General features: G+C 41.5%; 2 protein-coding genes across 3 annotated transcripts in view; one reads left to right on the top strand and one right to left on the bottom strand.

Annotated features, from left to right (window-relative positions):
- Nucleotides 1–1069: 1069 nt before the first annotated feature.
- On the bottom strand, nt 1070–14301 carry immp1l (inner mitochondrial membrane peptidase subunit 1). Its single transcript, XM_072380411.1, has 6 exons — nt 14232–14301; nt 7543–7653; nt 7336–7424; nt 7035–7161; nt 1770–1880; nt 1070–1231 (listed from the first exon to the last, which is right to left on the bottom strand). Exons 2-6 carry the CDS (start codon nt 7645–7647, stop codon nt 1145–1147), a joined length of 519 nt encoding a protein of 172 aa, XP_072236512.1. The 5' UTR covers nt 7648–7653; nt 14232–14301; the 3' UTR covers nt 1070–1144.
- A 102-nt stretch (nt 14302–14403) lies between these two features.
- elp4 (elongator acetyltransferase complex subunit 4) overlaps nt 14404–18302 on the top strand; it is a 54421-nt gene continuing 50522 nt past the window's right edge. For both annotated transcript variants that reach the window (XM_072380424.1, XM_072380425.1), the window contains exons 1-2: nt 14404–14589; nt 15602–15637. In XM_072380424.1, the coding sequence (XP_072236525.1) occupies nt 14412–14589; nt 15602–15637 (214 nt within the window). In that variant the 5' untranslated portion in view covers nt 14404–14411. The remainder of the gene's footprint in view (nt 14590–15601; nt 15638–18302) is intronic.

Genomic DNA, 18302 nt, shown 5'->3' on the forward strand with positions numbered 1-18302 from the left:
GAGACTGGAGCATCTGTCCATAGGACCACAGTAAGCCATGCACTCTCTAGAGCTGGGCTTTATGGAAGAGTGGCCAAAAAAAAAGCCATTAGTGTTAAAAATAAGAAGGCAAGTTTTGAGGTTGCCAAAATGGCATGTGGGCGTCTCCCCAAATGTATGGAGGAAGGTGCTGTAGTCAGATGAGACAACAATGGAACTTTTCGGCCACCTAGAAAAAACGCTATGTCTGGCGCAAACCCAACACATCCCATCACCCCAAGAACACCATCCTGTTGGGATGTTTTTCAGCAGCAGGGACTGGGAAACTGGTCCGAGTTGAGGGAAAGATGGATGGTGCTAAATACAGGGATATTCTTGACCAAAACCTGTGTCAGTCTGCCTGTGATTTGAGACTGGGACGGAGGTTCACCTTCCAGCAGAACAATGACCTGAAGCATACTGCTAAAGCAACACTCCAGTGGTTTAAGGGGAAACATTTAAATGTGTTGGAATGGCCTAGTCAAAGTCCAGACCTCAATCCAATACAGAATCTGTGGTTAGACTTGAAGATTGCTGTTCACAAGCGAAAACCATCCAACATGATGGAGCTGGAGCAGTTTTGCCTTGAGGAATGGGCAAAAATCCCAGTGGTAACATGTGCCAAGCTCATAGAGACTTATCCAAAGCGACTTGCAGCTGTAATTACCGCAGAAGGAGGCTCTACAAAGTACTGACTTTAGGGGTGGTGAAAAGTTATGCATGCTGAACTTTTCTGTTATTTTGTCCTATTTGTTGTTTGCTTCACAATAAAAGAAAACAAAAAAACATCAGGCATGTTCTATAAATTAAATGGTGCAAACTCTCAAACCATCCATTTTAATTCCAGTTTGTGAGGCAACAAAACATGAAAAATGCCAAGGGGGGCGAATACCTTTGCAAGGCACTGTCCAGATGACAAAGGCCGAACAATTCTAATGGTAAGAAATATCACACTGTAGTTCATGTGTGAATGCAAGTGTGTTTGCAAAAAAAGAAGAAAAACATACAGGTAAAATGCTGCTCACCTTAATCAAATAGACATGACTTAAAATAAAATTGAATAAAATAGTTTTATTTAAAAATGAAACCAAGTACAGCAGCGTACACTATTCACAAAGTGGATGAGTCAGTCTGAGTCTGAGTCACCCCTAGTTCCAATGATCCGTTCGGTTGGGCTTTCATTCAGTGTGCCAAAACTATGCAGCGGCCAGAGCTGTAAAGGACAAAGAAAACAGAATAACAAGGAGTTAAGAGACATAAGACACGTATAAGCAAAATAAGTGGCTCCAAACCCTCGTGTGTAATGCTTTATTTCACACACTCGCTAATACGACTTTTAATGATGTATTTGACCTCGTTGAAAATCCTGTTATTTCATCAACTGCCGTGATAGGGCCTCTAGTGGAGTGCCTCTGTCCAATCAGATGGACAGAAGGTTGCGTGACCCGTTTCCAGGGTCATGGTTGCTATGACATACAGTGACATGACAACGTAGCAGAATGGAAAGCTGGACAATATGTTGTCCCAAGTTTTGGTCAATCAGGCACACTTACTTTAAACTCCCAACACATTAATATCTCTGAATTGTGCTTAAAATTACAATAAAGAATTGATCAGAAAATATAATGAGAAAAAAAAGCGCACAGGAGCCAAAGACACCTAACCAAAGTTCAAAACCCATGTATTAGAGTGTAAAACAGTAACCCACTTTCTTTGCAAAAGAACACGTTTGAGTAAACTTCACTTGTTACCTTTAAGCAAACACGCCCTCGGATGAGGGCATAGGGAATTGGGCCATAATTCCTTGAGTCTGTGGAATTCCTAAGGTTATCACCTTCTACCCATACATGGCCTGTTGGAACCTAAAAACATCACCACACACACACAAAAAGAGGGCAAGAATTGTTAAGATGTAGACTGTTCCACGGCACAACAGTGGGATCAAAAACATAGCAAGTTCCTAAGACTGCCTTCAGTGTGTTCAGGTTAGTCGCTCTATTTTGTGGTGAAAATCTACCTTAACCCCACCGCTACCCCCAACGGGTCGCCTCAGCCGTCACTCCCTCCTCAGCCTTAATGTTAACCTGCCTGTCCCTCTTTAACCCTGCACCGTCTTAGGAAAGGGTCATGGGTAACGGGCAGAGTCGGGGGATGGGGATTTAGGAGAACTTCAAACAGGGTCATTAGGCTGTTGGCTGAGATCTGCGCCCCTCTTAACCAGGGAGGGCAAAGCCAGAGAGGGGCCTGAGATAGCTGGGCAGAGGGAGAGGAGGGAGAGGGAGAGGGAGAGAGCTAAGCTGCGGCTAGCAGCAGTGTCCAAGGGTCTCCACCGCGGTCCGACCTGCCAGTGGGGCGGTCATCCAAGCGGGCTTTAATTCACTCTGACACCAATTATGATTAATCTCATCACTTGAGGAGAGTAGGCTTGTCAAGGCCCTAATTAAGTGCGCTGTCCCCCCTATATGTGCAGACAGGATCAACAACACATTATATTGTCATAATGGGCATCACAATCCGCGGGTCTATTTTTGTGTTGCCTAACTTTTTAACGGCAAAAGTCCTCTGGAAGAAAGAATTACGCGAGTACAGAAACAGAATACTTGCCACAGTGAGGTGATGTCACATCTTTGATAACGCTGATGTTCATATTCTTGTCACCCTGTTCTTTGATTGCTCCTCAGTCCTACTGTGGGATGCTGCATTTCATTTCATATTTGATAATTGAGACAGATGATGTGACATAATCACAAGCCAGTGACATGTTGACCTAACACGAGGTAAACAACTCACTGAATAACAGCGACACAAATGAATATCATTAAAGGAGTCATCTGAGAACCATATGTCAGCATGCAGGATTCTCACCATTACACCTCATTAACATGGCAACATATGCTGGCTCCCAAGCACAGGGAAAAGAAACATCACTGTTTGTCGTCTGCCAGATCAAAATAATGTTTCTCTCTCTCTCTCTCTATTTATATATATATATATATATAAATAAAAGTATCATCTTAATTGCACTGAACTTGAAGGAATGATGCTTTGATTAGGAAATCTCACGAGCCTGTCCAGTATTTTGCAAAGAGATATCGCACATATCACCCATAAATCATGTTCAAAGCCATGTGTAAGCTGATCAGAACGACTGATGCAAATCTACAACATCCGATCAGCCACGGCAAAAGTAAACACTACGTTTTCAAGCTACACGAAACAAATAGCCTCATAGAAAAACTCAAGCCTGAGTAAAGACTAATCCACTTGAAGGATCAACCAGGCACTACTTAACAGAAGTGATAAACTGAAGAGGTTTGAAACTTGACCTGCAGCAGAGTGGCAAGCATTAGGATAAAGGCTGCTACTGATCACCTGTCAAGTCACAGGTATGTGAACATGGAAACTGAAGAAGAAGAAGAAGAAGAAAAAAAGTCAGAAGAAGAAAACCTATCAATCAAAACGAGACTGATGTATGGTAGTACTAAAAAATAGATGATGCACTCAAACAAAAAGGACAGTTAAAGCACTAATAACAAATAAAAATCATGCGGGCAGCTCGACTAATTCCTTTGCTCGCACATAACGGCAGCAATTAAGCTCTTTCTCTGAAGAGACAGGGTGGTGAGATATGTGAGTAATTTGTCAATTTGGCACCTTGCACGATCCATATGTCTGGTTTTGACAGGGGAACAGATTTCCACACACATTTCCAAATAGCCGCGCGGGCTCAACACAGAGTTGAAGTATTTAAATTTGTAGTCACTTGGATCATCTCTGCCGGGGACTCCGGTGTGATGGATGGGAACGCCTGCACCCATCCCGTGGTTTCAGGTTGGGCCGATGCCAAGCATTGTGTACCTGTCAGAGACGTGTCGAGAGGAGCTGAAACTGGAGCTCTCCTCACTGTGGAGCACTGTTGTTGAACAGCAAATACCATTACACTACTCATTATGTTAACATGATTGGGGTGGGGAATCAAGTTCATCTTTATCCTGTATATGAATACTGAGTTAATCTTTCACCATATTACTCTGTCTATATTAACTGCAAGAAACAGAACATATGGGGGCATTTTATTGCTCACACGTCTCAATCTCTGCTGGTATAATATTAGGGATCAAGTGTCATTGTTTTGACTCAATATCTCAGACAGAGAAATGATTCCTAAAAGGCGAGAGAGCAATTAGTCCGTTGTTGAATCTCCGAGGGTGGAAAAGACGTGCTTGTCAGTCTGAACAAGCAAGGAGGTGATGACAGGGTCTAACACTGCCTTCGAAAATTCATCTTTATGGCTCTACCCATTATGCCTAACACCATCATGATAATCACACACAAACACACGTATATCCTAAAAGAAAAAAGCCCTGAGGGGGCTCAAACATTTATGTGAAAAACAGGTATTTTCTCAGTTACCACAGATGCTGTTACACACGACAGCGATTTTGCCCCAGGAATTTTAAAAAGCCAAACATGTATGAGGTTAGCTGAGATTTAAACACTGTTGGGACTGTGTAATTGAGATTTTTCTAAACTTCAAAGTTAGAGTTTGCTAAGTTTATCTATGACTGAAGTCATCATTTTTATAGTTTATATAGTATATAGCAGTATATATAGTTCATAGTTTTGTTTTGGCTGTCATGAACACACAATCAGTGCTCTTTTTAATTACAAAATAAAGATTAAAAATATCGAAACCCTGAAAGATACCCACGGATTTGGGGACTGGCATTTTCAAGTCTTGAGTTTGTCATTTTTTCATTGCCTTACAGGGTTGCTGGAGGCAGAAGCGATGAATATAACAAGGAACCCGAGGGGCATTCAAAGCACTCACCTTCCAATGAAAGAAGGCAGAAAATGCTTCTGGTGATTTCTTTTACATTCACTCGTATTTCCTTGGGTGTGATTGGTCTGCAAAGTTACAAAGTTCAAAGTACACACCAAAGGGAGTTACTCACTCCCACAGAAGACAGTGCTCCTGAATTGCTTGAACACTTCTCAGTTTACCTTAAACAAATGGAGCTTTTCCATTACATAGCAGAGTTCATATTAATACTCCTGTAGTCCTGGTATCGGTGACTTTTTTTTAATAGCACTGATTTAAGTGAGGTGAGCTGATACTAAACAGACACTACAGACCGCTGGTGGGTCAGAGAGGATGTTCATCTGTGGGAGTAGCACCGTCTTTGCAGCAGCGCCGAAGTCACAGTGCAAATCCATGCACATAATTTGCAAATATTCAGGCATGGATTGCAAAACATGGATAAGAAATTAGAGATCTGAGACGACAGCTTTAAAACAACGAGTGCATGACTTGGTTTTTTTTTCCTCTCTACTGACAGGAGGTGAGTTGTGTAGCGCAGTCTTGTGATGCTCACTATGAAAAGATCACAACTCCTTCAAACTCAAACATTGCAATGACTGGGGGAGTTTTGTGTCCCATCTCTGTCACAGCGGTTTCACACAGTACTGCAATGAGAAGCAGCTGCTCTGCCAACGTTGAGGAAAATAGCGTTAGCAGCGGAAAGCAAAGTAGAGAATTAGTCAAGCTGTGGCATGCAATGGAAAAATGGCAAAGACAGAGGCTGCCATGCATTCAATCATTTTTGATCAATGAGATAACCAGCCAGAACAGACGGGGCCCTTTGGAAGTGGGTTCTTAAAGACAGCAAGACAAGATGTGCTGACGCAATGTTAAGTTTGAGAAAGATTTTCTTTTTTTTTTTTCAAACAACAAAGTTTACTAATTTAACATTCTGAACCCAATTGTAACAGGGGCTCTTAGGCTATGCCTTCAATAAAGAACCAAAAGCCTTAGTACAACTTAAAGGGGTGAGTTATATGAAAGCCCAACACCTTTACAGGGAAAATAGCTATAGATACCGAAAAAGTTTTGCTACCGACTTTAAACGTGTTTAATTTGGCTGAAAAGTGTTTCAAAATGGGGATTGACTTGTTTTGGAAGTAGCCCAAAGTTGCATTGTTGGCAAACAGCGTTGGCATCATTCTTCAGCCCCAGAAGTTGCTGCTTGTGTCGATCAGTTTGTGAAAGAGTGAACAAACGGAAACTGTTTAGTACTAAACATAAACTATTTCTGAATATGTGTACAGTTGTTGGAAATGTAATACATGCCTCCAAGTGACTCCAAATGACCCACGCTAAGACATTTCTAACAATGCAATGATGCCACCCTTACACACTTCAGTCCTCTGGATGTGAAGGAGAAATTGTTGGTAAAGGAAACTTACCGTGTTCCGTTTACTTTTTCATTTGATGAATGACACTTGCAGGCTTAGCCTTGTGCTATGTTCTGCTGAACTCATTCAAGTATCATCCCACCGTCTATACGATACAAACTAAATTCAAAAACATGCAGCATAAACACAACCTATGGTTCGTGGACTTTCCGTGCACTCACACACACAGAGACACCCCTCCTCCCACCCATCAGTCTGTCCACTCAGCTGGCACTAACTCTAACAGGCTTCAGAGAGATTGCAGGCCTGAGCTGTGGGTGTTGGGGAGAGTAGTAATAGAAAAGCAATGACAGTGGTTTCAGCAGCAGAACCCCTGTATACTCTCTGGTTTTTATCACTGTTCTGAGGAAATATATGTGTTGTCAAAAGCTAATATTTTGACCAGTGACACAAAATGGATATGCGTGGTCTAAAATGTAAACAACTGTGACAGTCTGTAGACTGTGGTACACATTCAAAGAAAGACACAGACACGGTTTTGCATAATGCATGACGATTCTGCTCGCCAGTTCAGGGTGAAAGTAACTATCAAGTGTTTTGTCCTAAACATATTATTCATTCATTCACTATTTCCTTGTTTTTTTTTTTAAAGCTTTTTTATTTAAAGAACCTCACTGAGCTGTGGCTGTTTGAAACAAAACTACCATCTGAATCCTCACTTGGTAAAGTAGGGCATAATTGTGTGTATATATTTAAATATATATGTATGAAAAGTGCAACACTTCAACGAGCACAGGCGTGTGTGATATACATATACTTACAAATGTGTGGGTCTTGAACAGATCTGATGGGGAACTTGTGCAAACCTTGTCACCTTCCAGTCCAATCACCCTTTTACAAATGTTCATATTTGGGTCAAAGGGACTTTTTGCAATTACAATGTCACCCCTGAAAATGAAAAATAACAATCACTTAACAAATAAGAACAGACGGTCCAATGACTGTGCTATTCAACATATATTTGGAGCTAAACTACAGGCCACAATTGTTTTAGTGGAAACCATAATGGTTGCTGTGTCTTCTGAGTGCCTAATCAACATGATGCACAGGACTTCTACCCACTTTTGTATTTTACAAAGGTGACGACTCATGCGTTCAGAGAAGACGACATCATGGCTTATAATGGTGGGCTCCATGGATGGACCAGAACACTGAATCAAGACCAACAAAAATTAAAAATAAGAAAACACAATTATTTCTTGTCCATAGAAACATTAATATGAGAAAAAAAAAAGAAGAAAGAATCAAGTCTTTAATCTTAATACAAACCACCACAAACTCTCCAATGTATTCAAAGGCACAGTGAGCGATGCAGCCATACTGGATTGTGTAACCCACAAAGCCCAAGGTCTTCCCAAGTGCACGACGGAACATCTCCACCTATAAAACAGAACACCCAGAAATGATGGTACATTCTTTGTCAATGTTGGATATTTGATCCACTCCTGGTAGGCTTACATTATTTACAGCATTTCTAAAAACAAAAGCTTGCTTGGGGTTTAATTTCTGAAGGTGTGAACAAGGTTGTCACAGTTGGCCTACTGCTAAGATGGCACATTCTCTGGTGTTTCATTCTCAAGGGCTGAGCGGCCGGTTCACACCAGAAAACTGCCCTGAACTTTGATCTTGTGTGGGATGGACCTATCAACACCTTGCGCGCAGGTGATGCACAAACACAGAAGCTGTGACACATCCAGCCAAGCAGCTCTGCCCTGTCTGCAGCCAGTCCCTGACACTCCGCTGCCTCCACCACCACCACCACAGTCATTAGAGCAGTTATCAACTTCTGTCAGCACCATAGAAACACAAAGACACCGAGGCACCCTTACAACTGCTTTGCAAACATTGTCACTTGAACACACACCAGTACTATCCACATGTGTCTTCTAAGCAAACATCTCAGCCACTCTGGTTATTGACTTTTACTCAGCCTGTGGGATGGACGGAGTAAAGCGAGCCAGTATTTACGCCCTATTATGCAGTGTGCATACGTAGAAAGAGCCCTAGCGTACACACACACGCACACACACACCTGCATTTACACAAACACAGACAGTATAACAATTGATACCACATGGCTTAGATGTTAGTGTGTGCTTCAAACATGTTCTTTTTTTTTTTTTTTTACATAAGGTTGCTATCCTGCCAGTCCACCACAGGCTAAAAAAAAATCCTTCTGTCTCCTTCCCTCTCTTTCTCTCCATGTCTCCTCTCCCTCCCAGGGTATTATTAACCAAAGCAAGCAGAGCGGAAACCAAAGCCCCAAATCCTTAGAGCTCTGGGAATGACTTCCCAAAGATGGACAAGGATTAGACCCCCAATTTCTCCCTTGCCCCACCACCTCCACCTCCTTTCTCCCTTGGTTCCCAACAGACCGGGTGTCAGGTGGCTATCCGAGCCCTGCCAAAGGTGTTACCCCTAATCCCATTACCCCCCTCCACTCTTCGTTCTCTCACACTCACACCGCTCTCTCGTAATTCTAACTAGACTTCACCTATTTAAACTCACTATCTAATATGCTTTCATCTCTAGTGTGGTTTGTCTCTTTGGCCCATTCACCATCCTCTCTGATCCAAAAAAGACCAACTCCATCCTCTCACCACCCTATCTGCTGCTTCCCCCCTCTGTTTCCCCATCACCCTTAGCAACCCTCTGCTTTTCACAAATACGGGGAATGAAAAAGCTTGAGCAGGTGATGGGGGGCATATATACACTCTGCGCAGGGCCCAAATGAAGTGCCCCTCTCCAGTTGCAACCCACTCCCGGTTTCTTGTTCTGTTCCACAGGACCTCTAAACTCAGTCCTTCCCCAGCTGCTACAATAACACCTCTGGCCCTCTAATTCCTCTGTTGGGAAGAAAGTGGTCTAAAGGTTAATGTGAATCTCAGGCCTGTGCAAAGACAACATGCTCATCTCTGTTCACCTTGCTCTTGGCTTGCTCCACCAGCATCTCTGTCATAGCAGAATAGTAATGCACTCTCAGACATGATCTCACATGTGCGGCACCTTCTGCTGGACCGGGGATAAGGAATCTTTGTTAGCGCTCATTCGCAAAGCACAGTGGACAGCCTCCCAAACAGCTGCCCTCATATCTCTATTTCATCACCCCCCACCCCACCTCTCCATTCCAGCATGCATTCATCATAGGTGGGGATTAAGGGACTTTGCATAACAAGATCACACGGCCAGTGACTGATATCAAGAGAGTCCATATGCAGCCGCCTGGTTTACTAAGGCACCCTCTGTCATTGATAGTGTGTGTCTGTGTCTGTGTGTATCTGCACGGACAATAGCGTCACCTATGTGCTTCACAGAAAGTAGAATATGTGAGGTGTAGTGACTCCTTTGGGATTCAGAATGAGGTGGACATCCACAGAGACCTCTGATTAGATCTCCATTACCTCTAATTCCCCAGGGCAAAGAGTCAGGCAACCCATACTATCTCTTGCCCCTAATACCCAGAACACACGGGGCAACCGGCATTAATTGAACTCTGTATTACAGCTGTAAACTAACACAAAGTCTTTCTGTTAATCCAGGATTACACGCCAAATATGTCCATGGGAAAACAAAAAAAAGAGTCAATGCAGCCTTCCCTGCAGAACCATCTGTGGCTGCTGGCCTCCTGTTGTCACAGCACAGCGCTACAGTGTGGAAATGAGGGAGACCCCGTATGAATGGCTGCAGATGGAAACATATCGTTGTGTTTTTAACTCTGTGATCCTCTTACTGAAGGAGCCTCGTTCATTCAGGGCTGAGCAATCAGAAGTAGATGAATGAGGAGCTCATATTTGGCATTGGGGGGGGGGGGGGGGGGGGGGGGGGGCTCTTTTCCCCCCCTCAATGCCAAATATGAGCATGAAGTGCTGCAGTGGTGGGGATATCAAAACGGCTCCAAACAAGGTGTTTTTCGGACATGTGCACAAACCTGAATAAAGAGGCCTCTTGTCTGTTGTAGTGGCACATACATAAAGGCGTAATAATCAGTAGTTTGGAAAAAAATGGAACAGAATTTAGAAAGTTGCTGTTCTATTTTACAAATCTATTTCTTGACAGTTGTTTTTCTTTTCAAATAACTATTTAAGCTATTTAAAAAGTTAAGATGTTAAGAAGAAGGGGGATTGTTGAATTTCAATTTAGCTATAGGAGCTAAATTGAGGTAACTGCAAAAAAAAAAAACCCACAAAAATAACAGCTTGTCAAAAGTAAGACTTAATCAAATACACATTATTGAAGCCATAAGGAAATAGTCAGAAAGGAATTACCTCCACAGGTCTCGAGAGATTTGACCCTGCCATGGCTGAGTAGTGTTAATTGATATACATGGCCAGTCTATTAGAACCACAAAGAGAATTTCAATCCAAACAGCACACAAGGGCCTTGCAGTGGACTTCTTACACAACTAAATTAGGAAAACATGGGCTGAGAGAAAACTGGGCAACAGGGGGGCTAAGAGGCTTACGAGCCCCTTGTCAGATTTTCTTCTTCTCCCTGAGGATCCCAGATGGAAAGGAGTCTGGTGGAGCAGCCAGACCAGAGTGGGGACGAATCCCACCTCTGATGTCTTCCTCTGAGCAGCAGAAGGCAGGGGAGGGTGGGTGCTTTAGTCCTGTTGCGTGAAACTTGATTTGATCTTAATGTGAGCTATAAAAGGGAGGAGCTTTGTCAACCAGGGGGGTCCGTTTCAACTATCAGTGCAATCGGAGCTAATCCTGCCGATTTAAACACAGACACCTGGCTGAATGGGGAGTGACAGATGTAAAAGTCCCAGTGACAGAGGACTATTTCTACCCCCCCCATCTCTCCAAGGACTGCCTTGTATCAGAAGCTTAATTGAAAAGACTGATCTTCATATTGCTCTTTTCATTGTTGCTAGCAGTAACACAGCCCTGAAACAGCTGAGCGAGGTTACTATTTGAGGAGCTCAGGGTTTATGCCTACAATCAGTGGGTCAGCCAGAGCAAATAATAGCCGAGTGATATGAATACAACTGCTGTGAACTGAAAGGAAGTGTAGGTTGACAGAGTCTCCAGCCAATTACATTCAATGGGAAAAAAATCAGTCACTAAGCCTTATTGTATTGACCCCAAGTGATTGCATGGTGCTGGCCTGGTGCTGAGAGAGTTTAGTGATGTTATCTGGTGTTAAATCAGATTTACAAAGGAGTTTGGGTTATCCACTGCCCAACTCATGACACAAACCTGTATATTTCAACGCAAGCTAATGATAGACATCTCAACTAACCTTCAATTCTTAAGATTGTTTCAATATTTTTAGAGTTTCAATGTCTCGACCCTATGGGTCAAGCTAATTGTGGCTTGCTGTTTAATGATGGAACATCTGCTAAAAAAAAAAAAATCTCAGAAAACCAAAATAAACAATTCAAAATATGGGATGTTGAAGAAATGGAAAAAGTCAAATACTACCACGACAAAATTAGCAGTATACAAAACCTGTCCAATGCTTATTGTACTCGTGCACTTCGACTATTGCCCTCCTTTCAATGTTAACACAATAAATACGGTGCACGTTGATGACAATCTCGCATCCTCCGGACACAAAAAGTGCACTGCTTCAGTTCAACACCGATGGCAGAATTAGTCTAAAGAAACCAAAACATTCTGACCAGGAAAAGTCTGACATGTTATGACTGCTGCCATTATATAGCTCAATCAGATACAGAGACTGATAGAACAGACAATAACACTGCAGAAAAACACCTACTCGCTAGATGACACTTGGAAAAGGTGGATGTGTGTTATTTTTGTACAATTACCGTGGGCCGCTTGGTGTGCTGTCACACACAAAACAAGGCACTGCAGTCCAAGAGAGAATCGCTAATTAGTGGGCTGGGAATATTCATAAGATGTGGAGAAAGCACTGTACTCATCCATGATGCAAACTGCACTGCTGAAGCACGCTCTCCCCCGTTTGAGATGCAGGTCAGTCAGCGCATCTTATTTGTCTCGTATAGGCTTTCCACAATGCTCAGTGTTGTCAGTCATGATACATTTCCTTGGCCTGCTGTCAGCACATATAAATCTCAACAGTGCTGTCAAAACAGCAGGACTGTCTCTGCTGAGAGCATTTGTAAAATGAGCAGTTGGGCGATTGCTTCCTCAGGAGCATCTCAGCATCCTGTGATCTTGCGCTGCCTCTGGCCTCTCTCTGCCACACAAAGCTTTTTACAGCTGTCTCAAGGATATCAGCGATCACTCATCAGTCAACCAGTTGTAATAGTGGACATCAGAGTGCACAAATTAACAGGGATATTAAGGGATTAACAGGGATATCAAGATACCAAGATTAACAGAGCATCAGGAGTTCTCAAAACATATTTGAAGTCAATAAAACCTGTGCTTTTTCTCCTATGCTGATAGTATATATAGTATAGTATAATATAAAAATAATACAGTTGCCAATACAGTTGATAACTGTTTCACCCCTACTGACTGAGAACAAACATGCACAAGTCATAGAGACTGAAATCAAAGCAGCTTAATAATTCTGATCCATCATTTATCCATTTACACCCACACATCAGTAAATATGGAGACCTAGTCTGCACATGTGACACAAGCTGGAAACTTAAAAATGCAGCATGGTGAATACAATGTGCTCACTTACGGTGAGTAGATTCTATACTTGTAATTGTTGTCGTTTTTGTTTTGTTTTGTTTTTATTATAAAATATAGGACAATATCACTGTGATGCTAGTTGCCTCTCTGTTGTGTTTAACGACATCAAGATGTGCCGTGAATTGTTACTTTCAACATCGACTCAAAATGCTCAGTCTACGTATAAATATTCAAATACAGCAGAACTGCTGCCATGTGCACAGGCACATGAAATTATGCGTGATTATTCTGATGCATTTACAGAAGTGCATTAATGGCCTATGTAATGCATTCGATTTTATAATGATAAAGCATACCCCAATGAAACTTAACATAATGGAATACTTTGTTACATACAACAACATATTAACCTTTCAGTTACAGAATAGAGGGGGGATACATTAACCCTGCAGCTACTGGAATATACTCTGTGGCAGCACAGTGCTGCACTTTTGTTGTGACATACCACTTTCTGGATATAAAAATAGATTGCTGGATATGCTTTGACAGTATCATTGTCACATCAAATTAACACTAGAGAATTTGGCAAATTTTTTGCTCTTTGGATAACTCAACTGTTGTGGGATGCATTAAAAAATCTCTATGTGAGCCCTGCAAATGTACAGCCATACACATGAATTTGCTGTCATGTTGAAGAGACCACAAAGGCGCCATCAAAAGTCTGCAAAAATGCAACCATAAAGCAAAACAGTGTGTTGCAGGCCCATTGTATAGGGTTCACAAACTTCTCCAGACACATGAAAACTGTGCACATCACCTCTCCACCTTTACACTACTCAATTTATGTCACAGAAAATTTGTATAAAAAAAAAAAATAAAAAAAATTGCTTTACGTTTAAAATGATGACACATTGTTAACCTAAAATAAATAAAATATCATACCATTGATCCTCCATTACATAATAACCAGCTTTAAAATATAGCCATTTTCCCATTCTGTGCTCATTGGCACTGCTGACATCTCCATTCATAACACCATAAAGAACAGAGTGTCCTGCGTGCGGTTTGTTCTGATGTCATGTACCACTGACAAAGAGGCTGAACTATAGTTTATTCTGTTCTGATCGCTAAAGCTGGAAGAAAACGAGAGTTTACTCGAAGAGGTCAATTCTGTCAGTCAATAATCTGAATCTGGATGATCACATTGAATGAAGAAGGTAGTTTCCGTACAAAGCCACGGGGAGATATTTTTAGACACTGAGTTTCGCCTGGTCATTGCCAAGAACTTCGAACTACTAAGATCACGTTTTGGGAAAAGGAAGGGTCAAACAGAAAATCAGTTGCTAACTTGTAAAAATCAGCAGTGCTTTTCTTACTTACCTCCAGATAATTCAGGCTCTAACCATGCACTTTACCATAACAAAACGAACTTCCCCTTGACAGGTTCATGAAGCGGCATCGTAACAATCGCTGTCCCCATTGGTCAAGCTTGACCCAACTCTTCTTTGATTGGATAATATGAGCCAAAACACGAACTGGCGTCACTACGTTAGAAGCAATATGGCTGCTCCCATGAACAGTGTGGGTAAACTCCTAGCTGAACGCTCACCGTTTAATAGTACAAGCTTTCAGAAGAAAACGAGAAGTAAATTAATATCCATACCTGGCACGAGACCTTCAGTTCAAAATGGACAACTCTTAGTTTCAACCGGTGTCACGTCACTCGACTATCTTCTCGGTCAGTGCTCTGAGATGTAATGATAGCGATGTTAGCACAGGCTAACGGTGTTTTTAAATGTATGTCCAGTGATAGTACGCTCAGGTGCATAACAAGCCTACCTGTTTCTCGGTAAACTTTGTCTGTCAAATCAGCATGGTAGTGTTTTTTGTTGTTGTTGTTTTTTCTCGCTGTCAGGCTAATCCATACTAAACTAGATTGAAAGATAACTTTAGCATCAGGTGTCAGTTAGAACCCAAACAATACTCTAAATTGTCCACGTCTCATGGAAAGTGTAATCTTCGGGGTGTATTTTCCTCTCAGCAGTTCACATGATAGTAGAAATGCAGCATTCTCAACGCATGTTATAGCCAGCTTGCCTCTTAGCCATGCAATAAATATATGTTAGGGTATTTACATGACTTATTTTGTCCTATAGGCCACTGCTGCTTTCTGGTGTAGGTATTTTGGCCACTGCTACCATTTTATCCTGTCTATTTCCACTAGATTAGTGTAATTAATTTCAACAGATGCTCACTGTTATTCGGTTATTAGAATATCAAAATTAAGCACCTTCCATTTAGCTGAAAAACACGGAGAAAACTGTGGCAACTGATACAAAAATTGAGCATATTTTGTGTTAGTTTCCTCCATCTGATTTTGTAGTAATTGTTTTTGTTTTTAGTAAGTAATTATTCAGATTGATCGCAGTAAGCTCGGATAGTTGGGATCTGGTGATTATATTGATACAGGCCTTGTGATACAAGGAAGAGGCACGAGAGAGAGAGTGTGTGTGTGTGTGTATGTTACCAAACACACTAAAATCTTGTAGTCTAGAACAGTCAATAATTAATAGATTACTTCAAATTTAACATCAGTTTTAATTTTACTGGATTTGTGGAGCTCTTACCATCTTGCGTTAACAAAACACAAGATGTCTCTCTTTGGATAGTCAAATTTTGCAATAATTTAGAAACAGTGTATAGTGATATGTAAATGAAATGTTAATGCTCTATTTTTTCTTTACTAACAGGTGGTGGACTAGCAGTTGGAACAGTGCTTCTCATTGGTGAGCTTTCACTTCATATGTCCAAATCAAAAAGTTATGGCTCTGTCTTACAGCTAAAGTATTAACTGTTTTGTTTTGGCACAAGTCATAGTGGACTCATTCCTCAAAGAACACTGATTCTTCTTTTCTCTCGTCTCCCACTTTTGTTCTAGCTTTGTGAAAGAGAGCTTTTCGAGATTAACATGAGTTTTACATCAATCAATTGAAATGCTTCTCTCAGAGTCAGAGACAAGTAGCCTGCGTTATAAGTCAGGTGCGCAAAAACAAACAAACAAACAAGCAAATAGAAATGGAGAGTGGATCAATATGAAGAATGACTAAATCGGTGGAGGAGGTCCCCACGTGTGATCCCCTACATGCATATTCGTTATGGCCATTCCATGTTTATGTGTTTAGACACAGGCGGTTTAAACTATTCATGTAAAAAAAAAAAAATCACGTTTATCGAAAAGCAAAAAAAAGCACAAACCACATGGCTGAATTTACGGGACATGTGCCAGGTTGAAATCCATTTAAATTATGCTTTACGGTAAATACAGTCGGCCATCATTTATGGTGAAAACTTCATCGTTATTAAACAGGGTTCCTAAAACAGTTGGATTCCATTTTTGTTAGGACTTTGCAGTATGAGTTCACAGCTAAAGTTGCTCTGTTTTTCATGTTCAATTTGATATTTTGTTGGGTAGTTTAGACATCCACAGGCACCATTGTGTAAGGTCATCTTTGTTAAGCTGATATGGGAGTATTTTATTTGCTCTAAGTGGAGCCATGGAAGAAAAATGATAGATAATGTCCACTGTTTAGCAGAAGTTAGCCTGGCTGATTGCAGTACATTGGCATATAGATACTGTCATATGCTATATTTAGTACTCGGAAAGTACTCACTGTAAAGTGAGGTCCATAGTATTTTGACTCTCAGACAATTTGTGTTATGTGAACAATTTATGTCATCTTAGTGTAGACTCTATTCAATTTTTTTATTTCAACACTATATTATTTTTATTATCTATACTCTGCAGTGGCCAATCCATGTGTGAAAATGTTGTTTTATGATCCCCGAACCACTTTTTTACAATGTGAGGTAAGGATTAAAAAAAAAATCTATTGATGGAGGACTCTTGCCAGTCAGTTTATTGAGGCTGACCTAATTTTTTGGGCTTAACACATTGCTGTATCTTGATCTGACCAACTGAAGCAACCCGACATCATTACGCTGCCCCGACAGATTTACAAATTAGGCACTAGACATGATGGGTGCAGCACTTCATCTGCCACTCTTCTTACCCCGATGTGCCCATCACTCTGCAGGAGGATCAATCTGGACTCATCAGACCACATCATCTTCTTCTGTTGCTGCCTGGTTCAGCCTTAGTCGCTTCGGCAGAGTTGTTTTGTTTGCTTGATGCAGACCAATAACTTCACTCTTCTGAACTGAAGTAACGTCTTTTCAGCAACCACAAGGATGTGTCTTCCAATATGGAACATGCATTATAAACCGGATTAACATGTGCGTTATTTTACCTTTCAAGCCTGGAGCACAGTCATGTCACATCAACAGTTTTAAGAGACACTAGCTTTGGTTTAAGTTTAAGGAAAGCCTTTCGCGCTTTCCCTAAACTCCTTGAAGCGCTCTTAGTTACGGAATTTCAAGAATTGGACGACTGCAACCAGGTATCAACTAAAACTGACAATACTGTCTGTCTGTTTGCAGACGTTGCGTAGTTAGTATGGTACTCCAGCAGATTGGCAAATAGACTAATGACCTGAGGGTCTCTGGTTGGAATCCCAGGTGTTCACACTTTTAGCGTGGTCCTTAATTAATATGCTCATCTGCAGATGTTTTGTGGAAGTTTTCAGAATAACATAAATAGCAAGTGGCTTTTCTAGAGACATAAATGTCTTCCACGGCATCATTATTATTATTATTATCATTCATCGTATGCTAGGCTATATGCACTGGTGGACAGTAAGGTTAAGGTAGTCCTGTTTCCCCTTGAAGCTGTAATTTGTGTGTAGCCAAGGCTTATACCAACTGATGATATTGCTTTGCCCTTTAATTCATCCCCCCAATCGATGCAGGAGTCAGTGATTACACACTAATGCGTTCTTCCCTTCCATTTTGTGAATCAATGTACGGTTGGTTTCATCTGGTAATGAGAGACACAGTAAAGGTGAAATGCGTGCGCGTGCTCTCTCTTGTGTTTGTCTCTGAAAATGCGGTGTTTGGCGCACAGCGTGTTGGATGTGTGTCTGTTTGGTTGCGGGGAGAGTGCAGCGTGTGCGTTTGTTTGTGTTTGTTTCAAGCAGTCGTCTCCTACAGTCTGCCCCTTTAGCCGTGATGGCCTGTTTGTGAGACACAGACATAAAATTATCAGACTGGTCGTTGTCCGCCTTTGAAGTGTCTTGAGCTGTCCGTCCTGATTTGTCATCCAGAGGGGGATCAGTCCAGTATGGCTGCTGTCTGAAGATTTCTCATCTCTTTGGTTTTTGCAAGTGAAGGGATAAAGCTGCCCAGTTTGTATTATGTCGGCCATTTACGGTTTAATTCCTTTAAGTTAATGTATCCTTCGCTCCAACATTAATCGGCATAGAATTTAACTGTTTGACTGTTTTACATGTTAATATTTCTAGAATGGCTGCGAGAACGCCATGCAGCAGTGATAAC

The sequence above is a fragment of the Leuresthes tenuis genome, unplaced genomic scaffold (genome assembly GCF_036924035.1).
Source record: "Leuresthes tenuis unplaced genomic scaffold, fLeuTen1.0.hap1 SCAF_2, whole genome shotgun sequence".
In the NCBI taxonomy this organism is placed as follows: Eukaryota; Metazoa; Chordata; class Actinopteri; order Atheriniformes; family Atherinopsidae; genus Leuresthes; species Leuresthes tenuis.

What these genes read in the sequence shown, in the direction of transcription:
- immp1l (XM_072380411.1), bottom strand. Translation starts at nt 7,647, where the DNA reads ATGTTCCGTCGTGCACTTGGGAAGACCTTGGGCTTTGTGGGTTACACA. An exon ending in TGTTCAAGACCCACACATTT is followed by an intron (nt 1,881 to 7,034) that starts GTAAGTATATGT and finishes TGATGTTTTTAG; the next exon opens with GTTCCAACAGGCCATGTATG. An exon ending in GAGGGCGTGTTTGCTTAAAG is followed by an intron (nt 1,232 to 1,769) that starts GTAACAAGTGAA and finishes TGTCCTTTACAG; the next exon opens with CTCTGGCCGCTGCATAGTTT.